The sequence below is a fragment of the Eimeria acervulina genome, genomic scaffold (genome assembly GCF_000499425.1).
Source record: "Eimeria acervulina Houghton genomic scaffold, Eah_scaff116, whole genome shotgun sequence".
NCBI classification, from domain to species: Eukaryota; Apicomplexa; class Conoidasida; order Eucoccidiorida; family Eimeriidae; genus Eimeria; species Eimeria acervulina.
The window spans coordinates 47042-64628 of NW_013550357.1; the positions used below are offsets into that span (position 1 = coordinate 47042).

The following is a 17587-nucleotide window of genomic DNA, read 5'->3' on the forward strand; positions in this document are numbered from 1 at the left end:
TATAAACCCTAAGGGGGCCCCTTAGGAGCAGACAGCGCAGTTATATATATATATATATATATATGCCTAATGTAAGCAGCTAAGGGGACAGGAGACAGGTAGAGAGACAGCTAGAAGAAGACAGTCTCAGAGAAACAGCTGAAGAGAGACATATCAGAAGAGACATATTAAGGAGACGCCTAAGGAGAGACCTGCATATCTTTTAATTAAACATTTACTAAATTTAAGAGGAACAGACGTAGAGGCAAAGGCAGAGGCTGCGGTGTCTCTTCAGGTCGCCAGTCTCTGTTTGCTGTCTGTCTCCTTTTGTTTGTCTGTCTCCTTTTATATTTGTCTCCTTTTGGGTGCTTCCCTCTCTTCTGTTTGTCTCCTTTTGTTTGTCTGTCTCCTTTTTTATTTGTCTCCTTCCGTCTGTCTCCCTTTGTCTGTTTATCTGTTTTTTATTTGTCTCCTTTTGTCTTTGTTTGACTCTCTATCTATTTCCTTCCTATCTGTCTCCTTTTGCTTGCTTGTCTCCTTTATAATACCTGTCTCCTTTTGCCTATCTGTCTCCTTTCTATCTGTCTGCTTTCTAATCTGTCTCTTTTGTCTCTTTATTGTCTCTCTATTTGTCTCTTTTTAATTATACTTACTAAACAAAGAAGGAGACAGAGAACAGCCAAACGGCAGCAGCGAGAGACAGACGAAACAAATAAAATAAAAGGAGACAGTACAAGGGAGAAATAGAGACCCGCAAGGAGACTGTTTGCTGCTGCTGCAGCAGCAGTAGCAGCAGCAGCAGCAAACTGCAGCATCAGCAAACTGCATCAACAGCTGCAGCAGCAAACTGCATCAACAGCTGCAGCAGCAAACTGCATCCACAGCAGCAGCAAACTGCAGCAGCAGCAGCAGCAAACTGCCTGCGGCACCCCTCAGCGGCTCGAATGAGTGTGTCTGCTGTCTCTTCTCTCATGCGCAGCAGCAGAGAGAGAGACAGCAGCAGAAAGGAGACAAAGAAGAGACAGCAAATGCTGCAAGAGCAGAGATAAAAGAGAGACAGCTGCTGCCCTCACACACACAGACACACCCCACCGGAGACACCCCTTAGGGTTTAGGGTTTAGGGTTTAGGGTTTAGGGTTTAATCGAGTTGCTGCAGCGCCTGCCACCCGCTTGCTGCATCATCTTCTCCCTCCACAGGAGGGGCCTCAGATGCTTCTCTTTCTATCTCTCCGATAGCTTTAATAAGCTGAGGGTCCTTAGTATGTGGGGTTGCTGCTGCTTCTGCTGCTGCTGCTGCTGCTGCTGCTGCGTGTTGCTGCTTCTCCTTAACACCGGGCAGCCAAGCAACGCAGTCTTGTAGGTTTGGGGGTAGACAAACGCGAGTTGCTGCTGCTTGTGATGTTCCTGCTGCTGCTGCCGGTGCTGCTGCTGCTGCTGCTGCTGCTGCTTGTGCTTCACTCTCCCACGCACGAATTGTAGCGAGCAGCTGCTGCAGCAGCCCCGGCTGCTCCTGCTGCGTCTCTACATCAGCAGCAACCTGATGAAGAATTACTTTTAAAGGAAATTCGTGAGCGTCGTGGCGCCGCAAGAAAGGGATTATCTCCTTTTGCTGCAGCAGCAACAGCAGCAGCAGCAGCAGCAGCAGCAGCAGGGCCAGCAGCAGCAGCAACAGCAGTAACATCAGAAGCAGCAGCAGCAGAGGACATACACATGAAAAACCATATGAGCTGCAGCAGCAGCAGCAGCAGCAGCAAAAGGAGACAGAGAGACACAAAGGAGACAGAGGAGAAGAGACAGAAGAAGGAGACAATCATACAGACATATATCTAACTTCTGCTGCAGCAGCAACAGCTGCAGCAACAACAGAAGCAGCAGCAGCACAACCAAGACCAAGAAGAATACAGACAAAGACAAAAGGAGACAGAAGGGAGACAACAGAAGACAAGGAGACACATAAAAGGAGACAGTGAAGAAAAAAGAAAGGAGACAAAAAAAGACAGACAGAGACAGAGAGACAGACAGAGACAAAGACAGAGACAGAGAGACAGAGACAGAGACAGAGAGACAGAGAGACAGAGACAGAGCCGGAGACAGAGACAGAGACGGAGACAAAGAGATGAAGAGACAGACAAAGACAGACAGAGACAGAGAGAGAGAGAGAGACAAAGACAGAGAGAGACACAGACAGAGACAGAGAGACAGAGACAGAGAGACAGAGACAGAAGGAGAGAAAGAAGGAGACAAATAAATAAAACAAATACCTGCTTAGTAGCAAGAAGAATAGAGACAATGATATCCCAGCGCCGCAGCCTTAGTGCAGCATCAAGGCAGGCTTGGCGCAGCCAGCGTTCATCTGCTGCTGCTGCTGCTGCGCTGCTGCTGCCTGCTGCTGCTGCTCCTGCTGCTGCTGCTAGCTGTCTCCACACCGCAACTAACCTCCCCAGCATGTCTCCAGAGTCCAGCAGCAAATGATACTGCAGCAGCTGCCGCAGCAAATCGCCTGATCGCACAGCATTCACAAGCTATCAAAGTGCTGCTGCTGCTGCTACTGCTGCTGCTGATGCTGGTGCTGCGACTGATGCTGCCGTAGCTGATGCTGTAGCTGTTGCTGCGATTACTGCTTGCTAAACCCTAAAACCCTAAACCCTAAACCCTTTGTTGAGGGTTTGACCTCTTTTAAAGAAGACGCAGCAATCAAACAGAAAAGCCTGCAGCACTTTGTGAGGAAATATCTGCAGCAGCAGCAGCGTCCGAGTGTACTCCATTGCCACCTGCAGCATATAGGGGGCGATGCTGCTGCTGCTGCTGCGCTGAGTCAAGCAGCAAGAAGCAGCAGGAGAGGCCTTCGACGCACTTCCTGCTGCTTCTCCTGCTGCTGTTGGCTCGTCAGCAGCAGCAAAACACGAGTCCAGCAGCGAAGTGTGGGGCGGCAGATTGTAGTGCTGCAGCAGCAACAGCAACAGCAACAGCAACAGCAACAGCAGCAGCAGGATTCAGCAGAAGCAGCATTTCGTCCCAGCGCACCCAAGCAACAGCAACAGCAGCAGCAACAACTGCAGCAGCAGCAGCAACAGCAGCAGGACTGATAAGGTAGAGCCCTGGCGTAGCAAGAGGTAAGTATCTTTAAAACTGTTTAAATATAGACTCACTTGATATGCATAAGGAAGGAACACACTCTGAACAATATCTCTCTCTGTTATTACTGTCTGGCTGCCTACAGACTGCAGCAGCAACTCAAGAGGTATAGTAGCACGCCCGCTTGAGGCCCCTGCTGCTGCTGCTGCTGCTGCTGCTGCTGCTGCTGCTGCTGCAGAGTCCAACGCGCCTGAAGCCTTTTCTCCAGCACCAGCAGCAGCTCGCCCCCCTCCGTCAGAAGCAGCAGCAGCAGCAGCAGCATCAGTTGAGGCTTGCTGCTGCTTTGCTGCTGCTAGAAGAGACAGAGGGACCTGCTCTATTGCATTTCTATATTTTATATTCAGCAGCAGCAGCAAATGCTGTAGTGCCGCAAGAGGCGTCTCCAACCGCAGCGCATGCAGCGTCAGCCGCAGCACCTCCGCCTTACAGTTCGATCTATTCTGCAGCACTTCTACTGCTGCACACTGCAGCAGCAGCAGCAGCAGCAGCAACAGCAGCAGCAGCAACAGCAGCAGCAGCAGCAGCAGAAGGAGACAAATAAGGAGACAGATAAAGGATATAAATAAAGAGACAAATAAAGGAGACAAATATAGAGACAGACAGATAAAGAGACACAAAGATAAGGAGACAGATAAACAGATATACAGACAAAGAGACAGATAAAGAGACAGCAACAAAGAGAGACAGACAAAGAGACAGATAAAGAGACAAATATATGAAGAGGCAAACAGATAAAGAGACAAACAGACGAAGAGAAAAGGAGATAAACAGACAAGCAGATAAAGGGACAGAGGGATAAAGAGACAGACAGATAAAGAGACAGACAGATAAAGAGACAGAAGAAGAGACAGGTAAAGAGACAGATAAAGACACAGATAAGGAGACAGATAAAGAGACAAATAAAGAGACAAATAAAGAACAATAATATACTCACAAGCGATTGCTTTTCTTTAAGGAGACGGTGAATGAGGGCGTGAATATTTAACTCAACGCGGTAGACAGCACCGCACTGACAGTCTATGACGATGTCAGGAGACACAAAAGTCGCTAGCCCTAATTAAAACAAATAAATAAATAAATAAATATAAACAAATAAATATAAAGATGTATATAAATAAAGAGAGAGAGATGAGAGATAGAGGAGACAGATAAATGTGAACAGAAAGACAGAGAGAGAGACAGAGAGGTAAATAAAGAGATAAATATAAAAGACAAAGGAGACAGATAAATATAAGAGACAGAAGAGACAGATAAACAAAAGAGAGAGAAAGGAGACAGATAAATAAAAGAGACAATTAAAGAAGAAAGGAAGCAACAGGGCCGCCAGGCAGCGACAGAAAGAGACAAAAAAAAGATAAAAGGAGAAGTCAAAGACAGAGATAAACAAAAAGGAGACAGAAGGAGACAGAAGGAGACAGAAGGAGACAGAGAGAGACAAATAGAGACGCAAAGAAAAAGAAGAAGACAGAGAAAGGGACAGAGAGACAAAGAAAGAGATAGAGACAGAGAGACAAAGAAAGAGATAGAGACAGAGATAGAGACTGAGACAGAGACAGACGAACAGGGAGACAAAGAAAGAGATAGAGACAGAAATAGAGATAAGCAGACAGACAGAGAGAAGCAAAGATATAGAGACAGAGAGAGACAAATAGAGACACAAAGAAGGAGACAAAGCAGACAGGGTCAGACAAATATGCAGACAGACACAGATGAGGAGACAGACAGAACAAAGAAAACAGCAGACACACAAAAGGAGACAGAGACAAAGCGGGGCATCACACCCCAAACGCTCTGCTCTCTGTCCCTCTGTCTCTGTCTCCTCTGTCTCTGTCTCTGTCTCTGTCTCCTCTGTCTCTGTCTTTATTTCCGTCTCTGTCTCTGTCTGTCTTTATCTCTGTCTCTGTCTTCTGCGTGTGCGTCTCCTTAGTCTCTGTCTTTATATTTGTCTCTGTCTCTCTCTTTATCTCTGTCTCTGTCTTTAATATCTGTCTCTGTCTCTGTCTTTCTATCTGTCCCTGTCTATATATCTGTCTGTATCTTTACATATCTGTCTCTGTCTCTGTCTCTGTCTCTGTCTCTGCCGTATATTTTGTCTCCTCACCGAGGTTAGGCGCTTGCAGCTCAACATCTGTAAGCGATTCCTGAGCATTAAGAATTGCTGCTGCTGCTGCTGCTGGAGTTTCTGCTGCAGCTGCTGTTGCTGTTATCCCTGTCCCTGCTGCTGTTGCTGCTGTTGCTGCTGTTGCTGTTGCAGTTGCTGCTGTTGCAGTTGCTGCATCTGTTTTTGTGTCTCCTTCTTCTGCTGCACTGTCTCCTTTCAATCCTCGAACACCAAACATAGGGGGTTTCATTAAAGCTAATGCTGTACCCTTTAAAAGAGGCGTCAGGGCCCTCACACCCTTAGCAGCTTCACCCCTTAGGGGGCCCCCCGGGGGCCCCCTCCCCACCTACACCCCCTCCTGATACACCTTGTTGAAGATCATACAGCAATACTAATTCAAGACCTGCATGATAAACTACTATCATGTTGTCTAGGGCTAGTAGCTGCAACTCTCCTAAAACAACACACCATAAACCCTAAACCCTAAACCCTAAACCCTAAACCCTAAACCCTAAACCCTTATATTTATTTTTGTGTGTATAATTTTATACATGCATAAAATGCATCTATACATGCATATATAAACATAAATAAATAAATATTAATATAAATAAATAAATAAATATAAATATATATATATAACTTAATTTTATATAATGTCTATATGAATAGCTAGCATAATATTGTTATATTGAGTAAAAGACTGCACATAGCGGCATTAGAGTGAAGCAGAAAAGATAAGAGAGTACGTAAAGAATATATTTTCATGTATTTGTTTGTTTACCTGGGGCTAGAGCATCTAAGACAGTATCAGGCTCAAGGGGGCCCGTTATTGCTCTTAAAGAAACTCTTCCTGCATGCGGATCTGCATGTATACAATATATTGTGTTATATAAACAAAAGAGTGTTACATCTCGATATTCAAGGGACTGCCAGAGCGGGAGATTGAGCTCTATCTTTGCTAGTCTTAGTAAGCTCTATACGCACAAAAACGCAAACCCTAAACCCTAGATAAACCCTAAACCCTCATCAACCTCATCTTCAAACCCTAATACAACGCAAACTATAAACCCTATACCCTCATCGACACTTTCTTAAACCCTAATCTATCACAAACCACAAACAATAAACCCTATGCAATAAACAATAAACCCTAAACCCTATTATTTCACTAACCACAAACCCTAATCCTCAGGTACAAACCCTAAACCCTAAATGAATGCAGGTAAGAGTAGGGAGGGTCTAGGGTTGAAATGGTTGAGGGTTTAGGGTTTAGCAAATGCACAGCTTAGAGCATGCAAGGACCATTAAGGCTTAGGGTTTAGAAGGAGTATTAGGGTTTAGGGTTTAGAAGGAGTATTAAGGTTTAGCGTTTAGAAGGAGCATTAGGGTTTAGGGTTTAGAAGGAGTATTAGGGTTTAGGGTTTAGAAGGAGTATTAGGGTTTAGGGTTTAGAAGGAGTATTAGGGTTTAGGGTTTAGGGTTTATAGACTCGCCAGTGTTCGGGGCTCCAGCAGAAAAGGCTGCAAGGTTCGCTGGGCGACAGCAACGACAAACACAGAAGGCCCCGATGGTGTTGCAGCAGCAGCAGCAGCAGCAGCTGCTGCTGCTGCTGCTGCTGCTGAACTTTGCTGCTGCTGCTGCTGCTGCGGAGCAGTAGAAGCAGCAGCAGCATCGCCGTCAGGGGGGCCTCCTGTCTGTCTCCTTTGTGCAGGGGCTGGCAACACCCAAGCAAGAAGTGCGTTTTGCGCTATCTTTTTCAGTGCATGCAGCGTCCTTCCGCTGTGCATAAACTGAGAACAAAGAAAAGAGACAAGTCGCGAAAAAAAGGGGGTCTTAAGCTGCATGTACACCCCGTTGCTGGGCTGTACGTACATGCATGCATGCATGCATGCATGTATGCATGCATGTACGTATTATTCAGCTTACCTTGAAGAGCTCTACGCTTTTTTGTGTGATAACAACCACCAGAGAGGCATCAGCTGTTGCAGGAGGTGTTGCTGTTTTAGCTGTTGCTGCTGCTGTTGCTGCTGCTGCTGCTGCTGCTGCAGGAGAGGATGACCCAGCCCAGAAAGCCTGCAGCACCCCTGGAACCTCTTCGCAGATGCTTCCGCCTCTAAGAGGGATGAAAGTAGTAAGGCACTCGTCTCCAAATATATCAATGATGCCTACCTCCTGCTGTACAGCTGGAGGGGGCCCCCCGCCCTCTATAACTCCTTCTGTACCGCAGCAAGACCCTGAGACAGGGGGCCCCCCAGCAGCACCTGCAGAACTGCTGCTGCTGCTGCTGCTGCTGCACTCCCCAGGGGGTGCTGTTACGTATAGGAGGAAGGAACCGCACGGAGAGAAGGACATGAGCTTGCACTTAGGCTTGACGAACCTGCAGCAGCACCAGCAGCAGCAGCAGCAGCAGCAGCAGCAAAGACAAAGAGATGCATGCAAACAGCAAGAGAGACAAAAGAAAGAAGAGAAAGAGAGGGGAGAGCTGTTATTTCGTCTCTTGTTTATAAAGGAAGTAGATGCTGCGGACGATGCTGATGTGATTATATATAATTATAACTTCCTGTATTATTATTTTATATATATATGAATATTATATTAAATACATATATATATTATATATACGAAGATATATATATATATATATATAGATATATATTTAATACAATATTGTTATTAAAACGGTTATATATATATATATATATATGTCTTCAAGAATAAACAAGGAGTATTATTCGATTAAAGATAAACATATTCAAGCGTAAATAGAGTATTAAAGACACCCAAACAAATTTAATAAAAAAGTAAGAAATGACGTACCGTATAGGATAGCCATTCTGTAGTTTCGTATTTTTAGCGTTAGAGAGGCTGTATACATGCAGCAATTCTTTTTGTTGGTGCAGCACTCGTCGATGTTGTGCATCATAAAAGACGCTTAAAGTTGTTGCAGGATCAAATGAGAATTCACGAGCTGCAACATGACATACTGGCTGCTGAGAATAAAATGCATGTTCTCCTTCAGTTAGAGGAGGGGGAGCAGCCTCAACCGCCTCCCCTCCCTGAGGAGATCCCATTGGGGTAAGGAAGGGCACGGATAACGCAGAAGCTTCTACAAGAATAAGCAGCCAAAGGATACTCTAAAGAGTTATATATATATATATATATGTATATATATATATATATCACAAAGGAATACTATATTGTATGTATTCCTGGGGGGGAGAAGAGAGGGCGTTGATCGCCTATGGGGAATCCATGCATGCAGAGCCGGAGATAGAGGCTGGAGGTGCAAGAAAGGAATACGCAGAGAAAAGGAGGTGCAGATACACCGGAAAGAAAGATGAAATTCAGGGTCAAGGTGGTGGGCGAGCCGTTTGAGTGCAGCCGTACTGACAGGGCGTTTCTCTGAACAGACAAATCCTGTAGAGTAATATATGAATCAAATTAACACCTGTTTTCACAAAAAATGAAATTAAAAACACTCAAGATCCTTCTGCTCTCCCCTTCGTGGAGGAGCAGGAAGGCAGAGGCGGAATACGCCTCCCAGCAGCCAAGCAGCGTTGTTCCGTCTGGTGTATATATAGGCAGCTAGTTGTAGATAATATAAATGAAGAGAGAAGTGGAAAACATGCTGAAATACACAAAATAGACAAACACGGTTTCGGTGAGCTGAGTATACACCGCAGAACTTGCACGGGTGTCGGCAGCGGCCGCGCCTCAGCAGAATCAGCAGTGGGAAGCGGAGTAATATTTCATCTTTTTTGCATTTTATTCATTAAAACCGTTTGTACATTGCACAACAAAACAAATGAGCAGCAAATTTTAGACGCTTTTCCGCTTTTTCCCGTGGTATCATTACCAGCGATCTTTCACCGTCGCGGCGTTTCTGCATGCATTTTCTTCATGAATTCATGAACGAAAGTTTTCCGTCTTGTAGAACTGTGAGGAAAACTTGTGAATTTTGCTTTATAATATTTCCAATCACCTGCTGCTGCCTTGAACCCTTTCGTTTGAGCGCCCTTCAGAAGCAGCACCGGCACCACAGCACCAACAAATTGAACTCTGCTCCTACTGCTGCTTCTTGACGCTATGGAGATTTATTTACCTCCAAACAAAGCCCGGACGGCGGTTTCTCTTAGCTTGGGCCTTCAAAAGGAGCTTCCAGACGACTTGGGAGTTCTTCAAGATGCTGCAAAAGAGATAGAAAATGCTATTTCACATCTTAGTGAGAAAACAGACCTTCTTCCTCCCCTCTCCACCAGCAGTTTCTTAATTCACCCTCAGTTTCCAAATGGCAGCAACAGTATTTCAGGAATCCCCTTTCATCATTCACAGAGCAAGCCGATACATTGCTGCAACCGTTGCTGCTGCTGCTGCTGCTGCTGTTGCTGTTGCTGTTGTGGCTGCTGCAGAACGCTCAAACAGAGAAATTCAAGAATTTGACCCCGTAAGACTTTTGATGCTCCTTTGCATAATCATTACCCCTTTTCTGCTGCTCTTTTGTTGCTGTTGCTGCCGGCTACTGCTATTTGACGCTGGTGTGTGTTGCTGCTGCTCGTGGCCGCTGCTGTTTTCTGCTTCCGCTGTTGACTGCTGCTGCTTCCTGCTGCTGCTTCTGCTCTATCATTGAACGCAAGAAGGTGTGCGTACACTCCAGAGTCGCTGCTGCCACTGCTGCTGTCCTGCAGGAAGGAAAGGACCCCGAGTTGGTTGATGCTGTTGCAGAGAATATCATCGCCTTAGCGAAAAAAGAAGAAAGGCTGCAGCAAATTAAAGACAAAATGGAAGCCCTGGGGGCGTGCAGAGACTCCTGCACTGCTGCAACCGTACCAGCAGCAGCAGCAGCAGCAGCCGCAGCAGCAGCACCGGCATCCGCAGCCGCAACAGCAGCACGCACACCTCCAGCAACAGAAACAGCAGCAACAACACCTGCAGAAGCAGCACCAGCAGCAGCTGCATCAACAGCAACACCAGATGCAGCAGCAGAAGGGGGTTCGGGGCTATCAGAGCGCATGCAATCTCTAGACCTTACTGACCCCTCCTCTAAAAGATTCGACGAAGGTATTGACTTATAGGTGGCCCTTAAGATACCGGGGCCCCCTTGGGGGCCCCTTGGGGCCCCTTGGGGGCTTCTTGCGGCTTGTTAGGGGCCTTCCTGGGGGCGCCTTGCTTATAGGGGGCCCTTAAGAGGTACGGGGGCCACCCTGGGGGCCCCTTGGGGTATGTGGGGGCCCCTTGGGGCCCCCACATACCCCTTTTGTAAGGAATTCGAAGGGCCCCCTTTCATCTGGTGGAGGGGCCTCAGGGCCCCCCTTTGCCCCTTTAGCTGGGGGCCCCGTCTGTACCCTCTGGGGCCTTGTGAGGGCCCTTGGGGGCCCCCTTAGAAGAGTATATAAATTTATTGTTTTTTGTTGTGATAACGAGGAGATGTGCTGGAGAAGAAGTTTGTTTTCATTTGCCTTCAGGGGGTGCTGCGTTCGTCGCCCTTTAATTAATTTATCAAATTTATTTAAAATAATCAATTTAGAACAGAGACAGGAAGTTGTAATGCAAACAACCCGAGCTGCATGTACACCCCAACTCTTCGGGTGTATGCGCAGCTACGCGGCCATCTGGAGGCCCCTCTTTTCTCTATTTAAGGTGGCCTTCAGGCAGCAGAGGGCGTGCTTCTCAGCAACAGCAACAGCAGCAGCAGCAGCAGCAGCAACAGCAACAGCAGCAGAAGCAGAAGCAGCAGCGGCAAGAGCAGCATTAACAGGGGTTTTAGGGGTTTGGGGTTTTGCTGTTAGTGCTGTCAAATTTTAACCCCCTCTGCTTCTGTCTTTATTGTGTATTGTATTGTATATATTGTAGATATAGATATAAATATATATATATATACATATATATATATATATAGATATAAAGATATATATATTCTAATAGACAGTCTGTAAAGTATATTCAGTGCATAATATTAATTTTCAATATATGCAGTTGTATTATACGTAAGATGTACCCATAAAACTGAAGGGCCAGCAGCAGCAGCAGCAACAGCAGCAGCAGCAGCAGCAGCAGCAGCTCTTGGCGGAGTCCGCCTGGGAGCAGGAGAGCGTTTTGCATGTTGCTGCTGCTGCTTATTCTTGCTGCTGCTGGTTCTTGCTGCTGCCCCAAGTGCTGCTGCTGCTTCTTGCTGCTGCTGCTTCTTGCTGCTGCTTGTGCTGCAGCGTGTGTATGTGGGGTGGCTATACAGCAGCAGCAGACTTCATCGAGTGCAGCAATATGCATTTAAGTAATTTAAACTTCTATTTATTTTTGCTGTCTTTGTTTGTTATATCTTTCAATCTGTGCTCTTACAGAAGTAAAGCGAGACATCTCTGCGTCTGCTGCTGGGGGCTCAGGGAGCTTCAAGGCAGGGCGGCTGACCTTGCTGCTGCTGCTGCTGCTGCTCTTGCTGCTGCTGCTGCTGTTGCTTCTGCTGCTGCTTCCAAGCTGGGGGCCTTCTGCTGCTGCTGCTTCTGTCTTTTGTTGAGCTCTAAAGCTGCGGGGAGCAGCAGTGTTCACACTCTGTCCTTCATGTGAAGCAACTTTGCTGCTGCTGTTGCTGCTGCTGCCCCGGCCTAGACTTGGGCTGCGGGAGGCCCCCCTGTTGGATTCCAGCTGGCGTAGCGAATGTTGCTGCTGCTGCTGCTGCTGCTGCTGCTTGTTGTCTAGGATAAGGGGTTCATACAGCAGAATGCTGCGGCCGAGAACTTTGTTTACTTCTTCACGCACCCGCCCCACCTGCACAGCAGCAGCAGCAGCAGCAGCAGCAGCAGCAGCACAGCAGCAGCAGCAGTAGTAGCAGCCTCTGTGTGTGGTTGTCTTCCCCCTAGACCCTAACATCTAAACCCTAGCATCTAAACCCTAAACCCTAGCAACTAAACCCTAAACCCTAGGGCAGTCTGTGGAGACAGCTAATTAGGAGGAGACAGAGAGCAGCAAGAGGAGAGAGCAAAGAGGGTTTGCTGCTGGGCTGCTGCTTACGCATGCGGCTTCTGTCTGCCCTTCCGAGCTCAAGATACACCCCAGAGCAGCAGCAAACGCCTCCCAGCGGCCTATTGCTGCTTCCTTCGTCTCTACTTCTTGCTGCAGCCGCCGTTGCTCCGAACAAAGCTGAAAAAAAGACAATAGGCCGCACATAACCCGACGCCACAACTCTAGCTAGCTAGCTGGATAGATAGCTAGCTAGCTACATAGCTAGCTATCTAGCTAGCCAGATAGTTAGCTAGATAGATAGGTAGATATATATTAATGGATAGGCAGATACATAGAAAGATATATAGATAGATAAATAGATAAATAAATAGATAGATAGACGCATAGATATATAGAGATAAATAGATAGCTAGACCGACAGATAGACAGACAAACAGCCACACAGAAATACACATCTATATATATAAACAATATATATAAATAATATATATAATATAATATATATATTATATAATATATATATATATATATATACCTTCTCTATGGTGGGGTTTGTGTGCCCGTCTCTCAGCTGGCGCACCTCCCGCCTTAAGAACTCCGCCTCTCGTTGCAAGTCGCAGTAGTTGCTCTATGACACAACAAACCCTAAACCCTAAACCCTAAACCCTAAACCCTCAGTTCAGGCACACCATGCGCAAATGGAGAAGCTGCAGCCCTGGGCTCCAAATCTAACCGCACAAAAATATAATATAATATATATATACATATTATATATATATATATATATATATATCATGCATATATATATGTACATGCATGTATATGTATAAGTATATATATATGCATATATATAATATATATATATATATATGCTTATGTATACACCCCAAGTGGAAACCCTAAACCCTAAACCCTAAACCCTAAACCCTTAGCCCTGTAGACTGACGACCGCTTCTTCTAGCAATTCTTTCATTTCTTTGTTGCTGAGGCCCTCAGCAAGTTGTCTCTGCCCCGTCCGAAGCGAAGGAGACGCAATTGGAGACTCTAGCTTCTTCTGGTTGACAGCCAGCTGTCTGCGCACAACAGCAGCAGCAGCAGCAGCAGCAGCAGCAACAGCAGCAGCAAGAGGATATGAGATCCAGCACTTCATAGAAAAGGTTTTAATTTAGCTCTAGATAAGCTGCATATACTCCTGAATGTACAGATGTTTTAAGCTGCATATACACCCGAATATACAAACAATATAAGTTGCATATACACCTGAATATACAGAAAATATAAGCTGCATATACACCGCAGTGATTAAGCGACGGCCTGAGGTGCGCATACACCTGAAAGCCGACAGATTGTTTGTTTTAAAGCTGCGTATACACCCGAATGCTTATTTGTTTTTTACTTTTGTCTCTGTAGTTCTTCTCTTAGTGTCTGCAACTCCGCTTGCGTTTGCTGAAGCAGCCGCTTGTCTGCTGCATGTAGACCCGCCTGAAGAGAAGCAGCAGCAAGCACAGCAGCAACAACACTCTCTCTGCTGCTGCTGCTCCTGCTGCTGCTGCTGCTGGTCTGGCTGTTGTTTTATTTCCTTTGCTGTGCTTGTTTATGTTTAACCTGTATACAGAGGCCTAAACGGCAGCAGCAGCAGCAACAGCAACAACAGCAGAAGCAACAGCAGCAACAGCAGCAGCAGTAACAACAACAGCAGCAGCAGTAGCGACAGCATCAGCAGCAACAGCATCGACAGACACAGCAGCATCAGCAGCAGCAGCATCAACAGCAGCAGCAGCAACAGCAGCAGCAGTAGCAGCAGCACCTCTTTGTCTAGGGCTTGCTGCATGTCTGTAAGCTGCTTCATCTGATCGGCCGCGCGATCTTCAGCTATTTTCTTCGTCAGTCTCAGCTGTACGTACACCCCAAACAACAACAGCAACAACAAATAAAGAGACAGAAAGAATAACACTTGCTGCGGTGTACATGCAGCAGCAGCAGCAGCAGCAGCAGCAGCAGCAGCAGCAGCAGTCGCAACAGGTGCACTTTGAGAAGCGGGAGTGAGAACGCCAGCAGCAGCAAATGCAGAAGCAGCAGCAGCAGCAGAGGAAGCACCGCGAGCAGCAAGCGCAAGCAGCACAAAGCAGCAGGCAACAACAAGAGCAGCAGCAGCAGCAGCAGCAACAGCAACAACAGCAGCTCCGTCTGCTTCAGCGGTACTAGACAGCAGCAACCTCAGCTTGAAGCATTTTTCTGTCTCTGCTGCTGTCTCTGTCTCTCTCTCTCTCTCCGTCTCTCTCTCTCTGTCTCTACTTTTATCTGTCTCTGTCTCTACTTTTATCTGTCTCTGTCTCTGTGTCTATCTATACATTTATATTTATCTGTCTTATATATCTTTACCCGTCTCTTTTGTGTCTCTTTGTTCCCTGCGTCTGCTTCTGTTGTCTCCTCCAAACTTCTCGCTATGCCTCAGCAGCTCTTCACATCGCGAAAAATTAGGTAGAGACGCAGCTCTTTGCTGCTGCTGCTGCTGCTGCTGCTGCTGCTGCTGCTGCTGCTGCTGCTGTGTTCTGTTTCCTTTGAAGGCTTCCTGGAGCGTCTGCAGCGCCTCAGCACAATCAAGGCTGTCTTCTGCAGCAGTTTCAAGTGTCTCCTTGTCTCCTTTGGGGCCCCAGCTGTTGTTGCTGCTGCTGCTGCTGCTACTGCTGCTGTTATTGTCTCTGTCTCTTCTTATGTCTCTTGCTCTCTCAGGCTCTCCTTCTAAGCTATTATCTCCGGCACCACTAACAGACAAAAACGGAGACGCTCCATCACTAGGGGGCCCCTCAGGGGGCCCCCCAAAGGACCCCTCAGGGGGCCCCCCAAGGGGCCCCTCTGAGGGCCTTCTAAGGGGCCCCCCAGGGGGCCCCCCAAAGGACCCCTCTGAGGGCCCCCTAAGGGGCCCCCCAAAGGACCCCTCTGAGGGCCTCCTAAGGGGCCCCTCTGAGGGCCTCCTTTGGGGGCCCCCCTGGGGGCCCCCAAAGGACCCCTCTGGGGGCCCGTGTGTAGGGGTTTGCGGAGGAGATGAAGAAAGAAAGGCGTTGATAGGGGCCCCGTCGGAGTTATGAGAGGTATTTGAGATGAGACAGCTTGTAGAGACAGAGACAGAGGCATCGGCTGTACGGTTTAATGTCTCTATATCTCTTTGTGAAGCAGAAGGAGACAGACAAACAGAGGCCCCTAACTGCTCCCTCTGATATATACTTAAAGAGACAGAAGCAGGGGCATGCTGCAGCTGTTGTTCCTGCTGCTGCTGCTGCTGCTGCTGCGGTTGCTGCTGTTGTTGCTGCTGCTGCGGGGTGTATGTCCCTGTTAGAAAGCCCCTTGATTGTGCTTGCAGCGCCGTTGCTGCTGCTGCTGCTGCTGCTGCTTCGAGAAACCTGCTGCTGGGCTGTCCCCCAGCAGCAGCAGCAGCAATAGGAGGGTCTGGATATGTTTGAGGGCAGTATCTCTCTATGCTTCTGCTAAGTGCATATACACCTGAGTAAGGAGGAGAGTGAAGACAAAGAGGCGGTGATGGGGGGCCCAGCGCGACGGGGGCTCCTACCCCATCTGCTGCTGCTGCTGCTGCTGCTGCTGCAGCAGCAGCAGCAGGTGGTGTACAAGGAAGGGCCTCCCAAGCTGTAGCTCCAGCACGAGGGGGGTTTGCTGCAGCAAACGAGACAAGATAATCTATAGGGGGCAGCGCAGCCCTCTGTCTGTCTATCATTAGGAGACAGTTGAAGAGACAGCACAAAGAAAAGAAAAAGGAAAGAAAATCTCTATAACGCCTCTGCAGTTCCTGCTGCTGCTGCTGCTGCTGCTGCTGCTGCTGCTGCTACTGCTGCTGTGGATCCTGCAGATGCTGTGTATGCTGCTGCTGTTGATGCTGCTGCTGCTGTGGCTGCGGCTTCTGCTGCGGCTGCTGCTGCGGCTTCTGCTGCTGCTGCTGCCGCTGCGGCTTCTGCTGCGGCTTCTGCTGCTGCTGCTGCTGCTGCAGCAGCTGGAGGTAGGAAAGCGAGAGGGTTTTGATGAGCCCGGTAGAGAAGGAGACAGCGTATCGAAGAAGAAGAGAGACGAAAGGAGACAAACAGTGACTACACTCGAGCTGGCTGGCGGTGCTGACTGTCTCCTTTACTCTCTTTGAGGTGTATAGGCAGCTGAGAGAGGAGACAGTGCTGCAGTTTGTTTATTTGAATAATATAAAAAGAAAAATATACAAACAAAACTAAGAAAAAACTCCAGCAGCAACGCTAGCCGCAACGACTCGAAGAGCAGCAGCAGCTGCAGCAGCTGCAGCAGCAGCAGCAGCAGCAGCAGCAGCAGACAGCTCTTCTGTCTGTTCTTCTCTAAACAAGAAAGCAACAAATAAACATAAAAAACCGCAAGTCAAATACTTAACCTCAAATATCAGCTCCAGGGTGCAGAAGCTAGGGTTTAGGGTTTAGGGTTTAGGGTTTAGGGTTTAGGGTTTAGGCGGCCGCTGCCGACCGCGCGCGCCTCGGTGCAGCGGCTATGAGGGTTTAGGGTTTAGGGTTTAGGAGGCTTTTAATTAAAATGCGTCAATTAAATAAATATTATTTTGCTGTTAATGCATTAACTTTTCTCTCTAAAGAAAGCAAATGCAAACCACAGCACACACAAACCAATGAGGCGCAGCAGCAACAGCAGCAGCAGCTGCTCCCAGCCAACGCTAGGGGGCCCCCGTGGATCCCTGGGGCCCCTAATACAGCAGCAGCTGCTCCCAGCCAACGCTAGGGGGCCCCCGTGGATCCCTGGGGCCCCTAATATCATCTGAAGGAATTTGAAGCATAAAAATAGATTTACGTTTTCCTTTGCTTCTGCTGCTGCTGCTTCTGCTGCTGCTGCTGCTGCTGCTGCTGCAGCTGTTGCTGCTGCTCCTGCTGCGCTCCTCTCGTTGAGGACCAGCAGCAGCAGCAGCAACAGCAGCGGCAACAGCAGCAGCAGAATGTAAAATCTAAGTTGAGAGACAAATAGCTGCTGCTGCATGTCTGCCTATGAACGGAAGGAGACAGCTTAAGCCAAAGGAGACACGTCTTGCTGCTGCAGCAGCAGTTGCTGCAGCAGCAGAGACAGGAGACTGTCTCCTCAATAAACTGTCTCCTTATAAATTATATTTGTATAAAGGGGACTGTCTCCTTATGAATTGTTTATATGAAGGGGCTTTGTCTGCTCTGTTTTCTTCGTTTGTTTTTATTAATATACTTCTTTTTATCTTTTTTTTTATGTTTGTTTGTGTCTCTGTCTGCTGCTTAGTTATTTTTGCACAGGAATGTCTCTCTTGTGTCTCCTAACACACTCCCCAGCTGTCTCCTTCTTCTTTGTTTGTCTCTGTACTCTCTACAGGCTTTCTCTATATAATATAATATATATAGATATATAGATATAGATAT

The 17587-nt window shown here is 47.5% G+C and overlaps 3 protein-coding genes across 3 annotated transcripts; 1 reads left to right on the plus strand and 2 right to left on the minus strand.

Annotated features, from left to right (window-relative positions):
- Positions 1–1118: 1118 nt before the first annotated feature.
- EAH_00017970 (hypothetical protein, conserved) lies at positions 1119–7571 on the minus strand (the record flags this gene model as incomplete). The annotated part of the gene is made up of 10 exons (XM_013397564.1): positions 1119–1589; positions 2242–2480; positions 2652–2922; positions 3130–3579; positions 4050–4168; positions 5217–5484; positions 5567–5670; positions 6001–6193; positions 6709–6933; positions 7146–7571. The coding sequence occupies 10 exons, from the start codon at positions 7569–7571 to the stop codon at positions 1119–1121; spliced, it is 2766 nt and encodes a 921-aa protein (XP_013253018.1).
- A 601-nt stretch (positions 7572–8172) lies between these two features.
- Positions 8173–10291, plus strand: EAH_00017980 (hypothetical protein, conserved; the record flags this gene model as incomplete). Its single annotated transcript, XM_013397565.1, has 4 exons — positions 8173–8294; positions 9356–9441; positions 9629–9663; positions 9905–10291. The coding sequence occupies 4 exons, from the start codon at positions 8173–8175 to the stop codon at positions 10289–10291; spliced, it is 630 nt and encodes a 209-aa protein (XP_013253019.1).
- A 1041-nt stretch (positions 10292–11332) lies between these two features.
- On the minus strand, positions 11333–15903 carry EAH_00017990 (hypothetical protein, conserved; the record flags this gene model as incomplete). Its single annotated transcript, XM_013397566.1, has 7 exons — positions 11333–11440; positions 11553–11978; positions 12222–12350; positions 12709–12801; positions 13120–13242; positions 13570–13655; positions 14556–15903. 7 exons carry the CDS (start codon positions 15901–15903, stop codon positions 11333–11335), a joined length of 2313 nt encoding a protein of 770 aa, XP_013253020.1.
- Between the last annotated feature and the right edge of the window lie 1684 nt (positions 15904–17587).